This window comes from Anneissia japonica, unplaced genomic scaffold (genome assembly GCF_011630105.1).
Source record: "Anneissia japonica isolate Jap-2015-1 unplaced genomic scaffold, ASM1163010v1 scaffold44224_len116398_cov150, whole genome shotgun sequence".
Classification (NCBI taxonomy): Eukaryota; Metazoa; Echinodermata; class Crinoidea; order Comatulida; family Comatulidae; genus Anneissia; species Anneissia japonica.
Window position 1 is genome coordinate 101,266 of NW_022706332.1, and position 12,927 is coordinate 114,192.

A 12,927-nucleotide genomic window follows, 5' to 3' on the forward strand; every position below is an offset into this window, starting at 1 on the left:
ATGCTCAGGGCGCTTGATATGTGGACTAGGAACTCGATCAATGACTTTCTTCGCCCCTAAGGGTCCCTTCGTGTCTGCTACCCGGTAACCCGGTACCAGCAACTCTCGTCATCCACTACATTGGCTGTCTATTCCAGTACACTGGGATATCCCCCTTCTCATCTCGATGGATGTACTGGGTTCTTTATAGTGCACACTATTTGTTAGGTATTTTCTAACATTCAAATGAATTTTTAGCTAGTGCATTTCGCTATTATGTTTCTTAATATTTGAATAGAACATTTTTTATTCCAGCCAACCGAAATTTGTGTAATCTGATTTGCTAAATATTTTGTATGTTAACAGCATGATTTTCAAACTTGCTTCCCTAATAACCATTCATTTGACACTAATAATATGATATCTACAAACTTAAATAGAAAATAGAATTGAACGCTATATATTTCATGTTCACATGTAGTGTAAATTTATATCATTTTTTTTAACTTAGTTATTTTTGGACATTTTCTGTGAAATCTCAGTTAAATTTTGCCAGTGGTCATGTTGAGCGTGACAATGTAGGGCGAACATTATTCTTATCAATATCTGATATGCGAACTAGATATGTTAGATTAGGTATAAGCTATTCACTGATTAGCACTTGTGAGGGTAACAGAAAAAAAAAATCCTCATACGAGGACTCTTCGGAGGCATGATCATCCAGCGTGCTACTGTCTCTTATACACATCTAGATGTGTATAAGAGACAGATATAGTCCTGCTTTCTGTTTCAGAGTTAATAATGTTATCAGTAATACCAGATAACATGCCATACCTATTTGTGCTTGAGTAATCTAAGAACCTAAATATAATGCATGAAATTTTATATCTACAGACATTAAATCTATCAGGATACAGCACACCACATGATGTATTACAATAAACCATTAGAGATTATACCAGCTAGCAGTGACATACACATTTAAACTATCCATCAAGAACTTATGAATAATTTATGTTCTATAGTGACATAACCATTTGACCTCCATTGCCATTAATACAATCTCTGTGTCTACTGCCCCCAACGGGGGCATAGACACTATGTCATGATGCAGCAATTGAAAATGGTGGAAAATCCGGTTAAAATAGCGTTCGGAACTCGAACACGCATTATAGAGATGCAGCATGCGTTTGCCACGAACGCCTTTTACCGTTATTTGAAGGACGCCCTCTAGAACATGGTACAGTACCGGTCATAAATAATGCAAATTTTTAGCAATGTTATGTTAATGTTGAAAGAAATCCTAATGCTTATGATATCTCAATTAGGCCTATTTAAAATGATTGACGGTACTCTTAGGCCTACTCTATTTTGTTATGTTCGTAAATTTTCGTTGCTGTTAATTAAAGATTTTTAAGAATATCAATCAATCAATGGATTTAAAAGGCGTATACCAATACAGCTGTCTGGTGAATAATAATAGTCATATAAAATAATCGAAGCAATGTGGTGTATTATGACTGTATTCATGATTATGTAATAAAATATAATTTTCGATTGAACTATAATGAGAATTGCGAGATACACAATACTGATCCACCACTGTGCTTCACTAGTTTTTGCCATTACTATACTGTATAAGGTATACAAGAAGTATTAAAGTGTTGGGCGTCACCAGAACAACGGGCTACAGTAGGGTGTGACTGATCGTCAGATTCGGTGCACGACTTGTTGCACTATTGTTGTTATTGATTTTAATTGGGGGCATGTAAAAAGCAGATTCGGTGCATAATGATGTACAAAAGAAAAGTAAAGCAACAGTACAAGATTCTTTTATTGTCCCGTTGTAACGAAAAAGTAAAATTCGTCTCCTGATACAAAATAAGTAAAAAATTACTAGTATAGACAAAATAATCGACGGACATATAATACAGAATATAAAATTATTGACAAGAGTTAGTGTATTATTAAAATCAGCACTGTACATATGAATTGGGGGGGGGGGGGGCCCAGGATTACAATTGGCAACTGTATTAGCAGGATTTGCAGAGGAAATCACCGACAAGAGACTTAAGTTTCAAGCGACCCGGTTGTGCTATTATTACCTAAAAGATAACAGGTTTTTGTTAAACTGAGACAGTCACCATTGGCAACGGAATTTTGGCTGTGCATGTCTGCATTGAAGAACATAAGATAATTTTTAAAAAAACTCCTGTATAAGACAATAGACACACGCTCCCGCTGGGAGCCTTTTTTTTTTCAAACAAATTTCTCCAACATATACTAATGTGACTAATATACTAGTTGTTTGATAAAATCCTATTGTCATGGAACATATTGTTCCCACTGGCAGATTAAAAAAAAAAAAAAATTGATATTTCAGGAAAACAGTTGGATAAAATAAAGGTAATTGACCAGATAATGTCATAAATTTTTTTAAACTGACGCATCCACAACTGCAATTACTGCTGCTACTGTATACCATAGATTTACGAATTATAATTACCGTATATTGCATGATATCACTTATGTGAGTAATGCAGCGACTATAACATACCTGCTTTTTGTCTTATACATCCATATTTACTAATGATCCATCTATCAAATCCTAGACATACCAACCATCTGTCACACACAGGAATATTTATTTATCCGTTATCCTACAGGATACGTCAAATCTGTTACGCTACATCATTTTAGCGCTGCCAAATTACTCGTATTTTAATGTTCTATCGGGGAACTCTGGGAATCTAATGAGCGAATGGGCACAATCCGTGCATAATGTATTTGTATATTTATTTACCATCTACTTGCTATGTAAATTTTTTAATTGATTCAAATTATTTCACCATCAGAAGTATTAAGTCACATGGTAATAAATTTTTATAGAAAAAAGTGTAGCAAAATACAGAAAATAAGTCTTCAAGTACTTGGTCTTACACTGTACATGTTTTAAGCATATTTTTTCCTTGAAATGTCCTAACAAAATTCAAAGAATCTATCCATTGAAAGGTCAAACTATAAAATGCATACATTTATTGATCATATTTATCATTTAAAATGTAATGAACAGCCTTGATCTTTAGCAAAAAGTAATTTTGAATGTAAGATGATGTCTGCTTGCAGACGTGTGTCCCTGGTGAAATTACGACTTTATTTTTAAAAATTAAAATGTTTTTATATGAGAAACCAACTGAACCTCCAAATTATTAACATTTCCATATTTTTTCTAATATATGCCTGGATAAGAAGGAGGCAGGGAAAATTTACTATATATAATAACCTTTAAAAATTGTCAATCAAAACTAATCTAATATCATATATCTCAAAGGACCTTAGGTTAATAATCGTTTCTCTTCACCATTTTAATTTGTGTAAAGTAGAAGGTACTGTCTTAAACAGTCAACTTTTTTAAATGTTATTGACATTGATTTGTTTATTCATTTATTGCATATTGTTCTATTTCTGATTGCTCTTAGCTTTTTTCTTCTTTGTAAGGGCCTTGAGTATAAAGTACTCCGCTTTTATAAACGCCCCTTTTCAAAATTGTAAAATATATTTGTACTGTGTATTGGAAAAAATAGAATTGCAGAACAAAAAAAAATTCATACACATAATGATAGGGATGAGTAGTGTTCACTTCTCTCCCTTTACTTGTACTTCAGAAATCATTCTAGCTACTGAGGCTAGTCAATTGCTGAGACATGCTTAGTGAAAGTTGAACCAAAACAGTACATGGAGGGTAAATACGGTGCCACTAAAGCAACAGAGCTAACGGCATATCAGCCAATCTTGGTAGATCCTATTGTTTCACATGCTGGTTAATATAATATTAGCAGTGGATATTGATTTGCCTTTGACTAAAACTCTATTCTATTCCTATTAAACTGTCAAAAGCGAATACACATTTAATACAAAATATAAAAAAAAAAAGAAAAAAGAATTGACACAATAATTTCATTGTTTTCCTCACCTGCTGAACAGTGACCTGTTCCACACCTGGGTGAATTTCTTGAACCTCCGACACCTGCATGTCGCCTTCTGACGTCATGTGAACTATCTGGTGTTCCTGCACGGATTCATCCACTACCTCCTGCACGTTGGCATGTTCTGAATCCAGAGTTTCCACCTGCATCTCTACTTGCTCAACCACATGCAGACTGTCCATCTTGTCGCCAAGCGATCACTATGGTAACAGACCTAAGATGGGGAAAAAGAAAGTAAATGGCAATTAACAATTTGTGTGACTGAATCAAGATATATGCTGGGATTAGTTCCAATATAAATACAATAATCAAATTTTACATCAATTGTAAAAATAGAGTGTGTCTGATCAAGCTGATGAAAAATAAAAAGAATTTTAAAAAATAATAATTTTAAAGTCCTGGACTCCGGAGGGAAAAAAAATGTTGATATGTTTTAGAACTGATTTTTCTAAGACAGAAAAAAGTTGTTTGACGAAAAACTGGGTAACGGTAACGAGATACCCCCAGTTTTTAAATATTAAAAAATCTGTATCTCATTCACCATTGCTGAGTTTTTGATCAAACTACTTTTTTCTGTCTTAGAAAAATTAGTTCTACAACATATCAAACAATTTTTTTTTCTCTGGAGCCTGACTTTAATTAACATGATAGATGTTTAAAATATAATTGTAAGAAAAATAACATAAAACAAAATCTACCAAAATGTTTCCATAACTATCAAGGTGTAGTGCACTTGGCAAATTCCATAAATTATGTTATACAAGCCTGTTGTGTCTAATGAATTGTTTTCATACCATATTCTCCTAATGTAATATGACACAGCAAAAAAAAAAAAAAAAGTCCAAAAAAAATATTTCTAATACCATTTTGAAATTTTAATGTAATTCTTAAGTATTGACACATTAAATGGGCCCTCAGAAAAAAATACGACACTTTAAAGATAATTTTCAGTTTTAAATAATATTAAACACTTTAAAAAACAAATGAAGTTTTCAGCAAATATCATTTGCTACCATTTACATCACCTTCCAATAAGAATTCCTTACAATCATTCATGGTCTTTTCACATCTAGTTAATAATTATTTTCATTGCAAAAAAAAAAGGGGGAGGGGGAGAAATCATTAGAATTGTTGTGCCCCTATTACAGCAAATGCTAAATGAAGATTACTATAGGGAGTGCAATTGTTTCAGTCATGAAAAAATCCTGTGTCCCCAAAATGTTAAGCCAGGACCCTGGAACTGGAGGCCAGCATTTTAACACAAAAAATAACTCCACTCCAAAGTAGTGAAGCAGGCCAGAGGCCTGTCTTAATGAAAGTTTCAAAGATCTTCTCATTGTCTGCTATTTTCAGAATATTCAAATACCTATTGTTGCATGACCTAAGATTTCTACAAAGGTCACAGCCGTCCTAATGACTTGCATGCAACAACAACAACATGCAACTTAATTTGAAGTCTATTCCTGTATTCAAATGTCATATGTCTTCATGTGGTATGTTTTCTATCAAGTTGAAAATACATGCTTCCCTTCATTATTGGCTTGATTATTTTATGCATAAAAAAAAACCCCTTGGAACATTTCATGGGAAATTTTATGTATGCCACTGAACAAATTCAAAATAAAATTTATAATAACATGTTTTTTTTTAAGTGAAACAATTGAAACATTGGGAAATGAGCAACAATCATACACGTACAGTACAGACATTACAAAGTCAGGGTCATTACCACTTTCAATTGCACTTGTTAAACTTTCCTATCAACAATTTTCCTCATATAAATGAAGTCTGTTCTGATACAACCAAGTTGCCATAAGGTGATCCTACGGTAGCTACAGTATGATCTAGTGCATGGATAAAGCATTCAGCCAGGACGTGTTTCTGGACTAAACGGTTCCAAGGCAATTGCATGCAGTTGATCAAGAGTACAGTATAACAAAATGAAAATACAGCGCCAGAAAACTAACTCTCCCATCCCTCAGCATTTTAAGACCAGTTTCGTTTTTTATCTATGCAAGTCTCCTATTCTACGCACATTTTTCCAAACTGATGGGTTGAATGCATGTTTGAGCTTTAACTTTTTAGGGTAAAAAATGAATCATTCTGCACAGTGTTACAGTGCTAACTAGCGTAACACGGCTATTCTCGCCACTCTTGCGAGTCCATATATCATTGGCGAACAAGTTACATCTTTTTCCAAACATTTATGGACACATGAAAAAGACACTTTCTTAACATTCCAATGTTCTGATCAACATTTAATAACCGCCATTAATGGAAAAAAAAGCCAGGTACCTAAAACAACTAGATTATGCTATCACAACGACGATGTAATTTCAACCAATTTGTATTCATCAATTGCGATTGTATTTCAAATAAAATTTGCAAAATACAATCAGAATGCCAAATAGCGTTTGTACATAATTTATTTCCCTCAAGAAACAGGTTGACACGTGAATTGCATGAAAGCAATCATGCTTTATAATTACCTACACATTATGACAATGGCTTTCACAAAACAGCTCAGACATTAAGATGTCAAATCATCGGATTCAAAGAGTATCTGAGGATTATGTGTCTGTTTAGTCTGCATTTCTTTGTTCTTTAAATACTGTCTGCTTTGAGGTAAAAGACTTTTCAAAATAAATTAAATTCTGAATTGCTTATTTTGGACTTTAAATTTAGTTACAAGATTTCAGGCTCTGAAAATCAGAAAAAAAAATCCTCATAAACATAATACTATCTATATTTTTTGCATAGACACTTTAACAATGAAAACTTAATATTTTTGCAAACATTATAATTGACCGATAAGGATTTTCTTACAGTATTCTGAAATGTTAGTAAAAACTAAATAACTTTTATCTGCAGAGCTCATAGTTTTTACAAGTGATACTGTACATCACCATCTACTTTTGGGAAGCCAGTCTCTATCTTTTTTTCTCCTTAAATAATGTATCTTTTAATGTACATTTATGAAACATGAAATGAAATATAAATTTAATTTACAGTTCCAAGTAAAATAATTCAAAATTTAATACAGTTCTATACAAATTCCCAGATACTTAAAAACAAATTAAAAAGTTCACAATTGCCTTGTATTGTAAGTCAGTCTATTCAAATAAATTGAACACTTCAGTAGATGAATTATGAAAAAAATGTGAACTGAAATTTCTGAAATGAATGTTTATCTCCAAAAAGATGATAGCATTTTAATAAGTAAGTTTAAAAACAATTTGCTTTATTATATACAGTATGATCAAATCAGTAAAAATTATTAGCAAATTATCAAGATTATAGATGTGAAAATTATCCAATTATTTTAAAGTTTAAAATTTCATTGCCATTTATTTTTAAACAAATGTGAGCCATCAATATTATAACTTCCCTGGATGGACTATGCGTAATTTGAATACATGGCTGGCAGCCAATCAGACAGTCTAATGTGAGCAAAGCAACCAGCAATTCTAATTGGATGCCATTGGAGAATGGCGTCAGCTGAATAACAGCAAGCTTTCACCCTTTGACCCCATGAACCTTGTCCTACATCAACAACGTATCATGCATGCATTTAAAATGTGGATTGATACTGGAGATAATTTGTATGCATAACACAATTACTGATAGTTTTTATAGAACAATTTAAGTATTACATACCGAGACAAAGAAAAATAAAAACGATGATTGACGCTTGCCTGAGAACAGACTAGAAGTCTGCTGTCAGCAAGATCACATCTGAAGAAAAACAAGGTCCAGTTATATATCTTTTTCATTTTATACTCACCATCGCATTCAATTATTTGATAATTCTATCATTTTAATACACTATCTTCAAAACATGTTTTTGCATTTTGGATTCTTAGAATCCATTATCCCTTGACAAAGATACACTGCCATATTATTAATCTAATAGTAATAAACATCAACAGTATAAATTGAAATCTTTACTTTGTACATTTTGAATAATTCACTTTTAACTAAAATTTTAAAAAAATTGTTGTTCAACCATAATTTTATTCACATCTCAATAAGCCTACTATAAAATATACAGAGCAACCTTGAATAATATAATTGAACTACTAAAGGGGGTTGAGTTTATAATTTGCTGTGTTAACTATTACTCATCATATGTATCAAGTAAATAAAAAAAACAATTAAGATTTTGCATTGTAGTTTGTACACCTTCTTAAGCTACTACAGTATATGATATTTAGCAAAATCACTTGTCTTGAATTTATACAGTACTGTAGTATGTTAATCACCCTACTCGTAATTAAATATTATGTCTTCTGCAAAAATATTCTGACATGGTTCAATTATTATTATTATTATTAACTTATTATTATTTTAACTTTCAGAAATTTGGCAAGGACTTTTTTCTTAATCAATCTTTTTAATCTGAAGTTACAACTTACTGTACTTAAATAAATTAAGCAATTCAAAGGCGAAATTAAAATTTCAATTTGCTTTCCTGACTAACATCTTTTAATGGCATTACATGTCTTGAGCATTAAAAAATTCTATTAAACTACATACTTTGACTTTTACTTACAAATTATAGTATAAACAAAAATTCATTTTCAAAAAACAAAATGCATGCAATTCTATTTTTAGGCAGACCCTCAAGTTGGCAAATCAATTTTCATAATAAATTAAAAGTTTGTATTATCATTGAAAACTCACAAGAAGTTAATAACTTAATTGATTATTTTTAATGACTTCTTCAATAAACATTTTTTTTCTATATTTGATGATATGTAACAACAATCCTTAGGCTTTCTAATAGTTTTTTTTTTCTATCAAAACTATTATTGAAAATTATCAACTCTCAAAAGCTACACAAATTGATACTGTACTAATTTTTGAATTGGGATAAGAAATAATATTGTAGAAAGAAAAAAATTATCTGGTTTCATACGCAAGCAATCTATAACAACATAAATTAATGTTTTAACTCTTAAAACTAAACTATCAAATTCCTAACTCTTCTATCCAATGATCAAAACAGATGGTTACACTGTAAGGCCAAATAAAAAAAAAAACTAGTTTCTCGTTCCCTCATGCATCCATTTTCTCTGCCTCATCAATTTTTTCCCCTTTATTTTATGAAATATACGAAAACCTGGCTGAATCATGTCTAGAGTTTCTTTTATTTGTTTTCAATGTGTCTAGGCTTACTTCGTAAAAGTCAGAAAGTAGTAGGTGTTTCCCATTGGCCATCTCGGATTTGCCATCTCATAAAAAAAAGCCTTCCTTTTTTTTTTTCAAAATATTAGGACGAGAATCTACTCTTTTTCTTTATTTGGCCTAAAATCACTTTGAATCGATTGGCTTTATATTTTTCAATCATAGTATCATTGCAGATTGTTTGATAAAAACTCCATTGCGTTTCTATATAATAGAAAAGATGAAAGATAATGTTGACTTAATTCTTCTTTAAAATGTATAACTACTTTGAAATACCTACAGTATTAAAAGGACAATAAGAAATGACGAAGTGCTAAGACTTGTAATTTTTCTTCAATAATACAGTAGACTAACGCAACTTAGCAGCATGTACACCTTTATTCATTAAAAATAATAATCTTCTACCTTTATGATGACAATTTCAATTTAATTCATCAAATGTTTATTTTCAAATAAACATTTGATGTAAAATTAGTACAGTTTGCCCTCCAATTCAAGACAACTTTGGGACCTGACAATTTGGGGTGGTCTCAGGGTTTGGTATTCATATAGATGGTTAGCTTTGTGTTTAAAGATTGACAATTGTTAATTGCTTCTTTGAAAAAGTGGTCTCGAAGTGAGGGGTCTCGAATTGGAGGATGCACTGTATATTAATTATGTAAACAATAGATTTAATATTTTATTTATTCCATAATTGTATTTGTTAGTATCTCATTTTCAAAGGTCCACTGATTAATCTCAGATAAGATAGCATAATACATACTCCAAGCATCGAAATACACATGCCCTGACAGAGAAGACGATGAAGTTTAATCAATCCTTCCGACCAGGCAACTTATTCTTTGTTTTTGAAACATACTGTAAATCATGGTTTGTAATACAAAGACTATGCCTACATAAATATCTAAATTACAATGTATTCAGTTCAGTATTCACTACTTATCATTAAATTTAATGAGGGGCAGGAAATGAGTATTTGCATAAATATCTCTAGACCATTGTTTGTTTACACATTAAATAAACAATTTAAAAACAAAAATAATAAGCTGCAAAATCAACAATGTGACTGAAAATCAACCATAATTTCCTCAATGATATATTAGTACATTAAACTTGGGAGAATTAATGAAAATTTAATTATTATTCTCAACTGTAAGTTAAACATGTACAGCTGCATTTTCAAATCTGTTACAAATTAACATAAGAAAAGATATTTTTTAATAGGTCAACCAATAATTTAAAGGGACATCCTTTTGTTGTAGGTCTACAGCACAAAAAAAATTGTTTTTTCCTAGTAACAGACATGAACTTTAATTCTAGGATATTTAATTATTGGGGTTTTTTCCTAACAGTTACTATGAGTGGTAAAGAGAGATTTGAACATGAGTGATTTTACCATAAAGATACTACCATGTAAAAAAAATAATTTAAAAAAACATCAAAAATTAAAGTAAAAACTTTCTCATTATAAATAATCACATCATAAATTAAGCTATCAACTTTATAAACATTTTAATTGAAATCTAACTTATTAAATACAAATTTAATAATCTTTTTCATTTTCTTTGTAATTTTTTTCAAGAATAGATGTTGGTGACAACATACAGTATTTAAGAAACTTAATAACTACAATAATTTAAACTTAAAAAAAGTTAATATACTGTACTATTCAACATACAATTAATTTTAATGTAATAAACATCCAATCCATATGAAGGCAAAATATATTTAATATGTTATTACATCATCCTTGAAATTGATGCTCAATTTGAATCAGAAATTTTAAATATGTTAATAAATATCCATAAAAAAGTATGTTAAATTAACAGCTATTTTCGGTCCTAAATACTAAAGAAATATGAAAATATATATAACAATATTTAGTAAAATTTTCAACTGAACTTTATTTTTTTAATTTACTGAACATAAGAATCTATAATTAAAATGAATAAAACTAAATTTGTTTGTTTCATTCTTATTCATTGCAAAAGGTAACTGTCTTAATTTGAAAACAAAAATTAAAATAGAAAAAAAGCATTGAATTTCAAGGAATTTACTACTCACATAGAAATTCGGATATTGCAATATCCCATGTTGAAAACCTACAGTATCTTTGGAAGGGGATCATTACCAATCATTCATGTTTTAACAGAGTAGCATACCCCAACAACACAATATGTTCAACTTGGGCACCTTTGGGCTAGGCCTAGGTGAGTGATAAGAATATCGGTAGTTGCATTCAAATAATCAAAGTAATATGACAACATAAACTGCTTGTAAGCTGATCAAAACATAGCCGATGAAATCAAGTAATCACAATCACTTTATACATAAAACATCGTCGAAGAAACGGACATACGCGGGGTCATTTTTCACGAAAACCTTACCTTGTCTTACCCGCACAAAGGTCAAAGTTAATAGGACATGATTGCAAACCAAACCAAAACATAACAAAATATGGTGTCTAACAATATTGACTGGCACATTTTTAAAGTTTTTACGGCTGAAAATGGAAGTTAAATTGCACATATACCTGTCCAAATGCGACATATATAGTGGGTGTGACGGAGTATTATAGGAAAATGGCGTGCAACAAGACACCGCCGAAAGCATGTTCTTTTCCACACAGTTACCGATCACACACAATACCTAATTTTCGAGGCCGATTTTTGGCAGTTAAAATACTCCAAAAATTGTCCTTACTAATTTGTATAGTATATCAAGCATCTAAGTATATAAAACTAGTAATAAAAATTTAAAATATAACGTTTTACCTTCAAATTCAGCACAAATATGAACAAATACTTCTCAGAAATTTACAGCAAACGGGTCAGGGTTCGTGACCTTCTTCTCCAAACGCTTCTGTGCCGCTCTAACGTGATTGGACAAAATACCATAATATAATCGAACGCCTTCACTTTCCATTGATTGGTTGAAAAAATACCCCCCGCGACGTTCATTATCTCCTCTTTCTACAATTATAATTTACATTCTATATAAATAATATTTATATATTTCTTTTATCATCATATAGATTTTAAAATAATTAAGTTTATGAAAAATATATATTAAAAATTTATTAAATCAAAAACTGGTTGCTATATGCTTTGTAATTTATAACTAGCAAACGATGTGTCCATTGTAAAAATGTCCACACATGTATAGAGGGCGCGAGACTCAATTAAGTCACGCACACAGTTTAATTGAAAAATAAAATAACTGAACACTTTGGACGGTCAAATCCAGAGGCCTATCGATATTTTGAGTTACAGAATTTAGTTATTGTGAGAATAAATAAAAGGATACTTGATATTGGTAATAATAGTATATAACTATAATTATATGATTTTTCATTTGTATAATAATATCGTAGGCTACAGGATGATATAAAAATAAATATTTAACAATATGAAATTATATATTTATACAGTATTTATAATTATAGTTTCCGTTCCTTGGCACGTACTGGCCAAAGACATTTATTTCAACTTTTATATAAGGCCTTCGGCCCAAATAGAATATAATAGCTATTTACAGAGGGGATGATCACTTCTACGTTTAAATGAGTGATAAAGAAATTTACATAAACAACTTATTGTATTAATATCAGTAGTGGACATTAATTGAGTAAACTTAACTTTGGATGGATTAACAATAAAATACTTGAATATATAATGTTTACGAATATCAGTGTAACAAGGGCAAATTAAAGTAAAATGGTACTCATCTTCAACTAAATTTAATGTACAATGTTTGCATAATCTATTTTTTTTAT

The 12,927-nt window shown here is 30.7% G+C and overlaps 1 protein-coding gene across 5 annotated transcripts in view; it reads right to left on the reverse strand.

Moving 5' to 3' along the window:
- LOC117106110 (orphan steroid hormone receptor 2-like) overlaps window positions 1-12,070 on the reverse strand; it is a 33,551-nt gene extending 21,481 nt beyond the window's left edge. For 2 of the 5 annotated variants that reach the window (XM_033247455.1, XM_033247450.1), the window contains exons 1-2: window positions 11,927-12,070; window positions 3,953-4,179 (exon numbers count right to left, since the gene is read on the reverse strand). In XM_033247455.1, the coding sequence (XP_033103346.1) occupies window positions 3,953-4,147 (195 nt within the window). In that variant the 5' untranslated portion in view covers window positions 4,148-4,179; window positions 11,927-12,070. The other 3 variants (XM_033247452.1, XM_033247453.1, XM_033247451.1) reach the window with 3 other exon arrangements.
- Window positions 12,071-12,927: the final 857 nt, after the last annotated feature.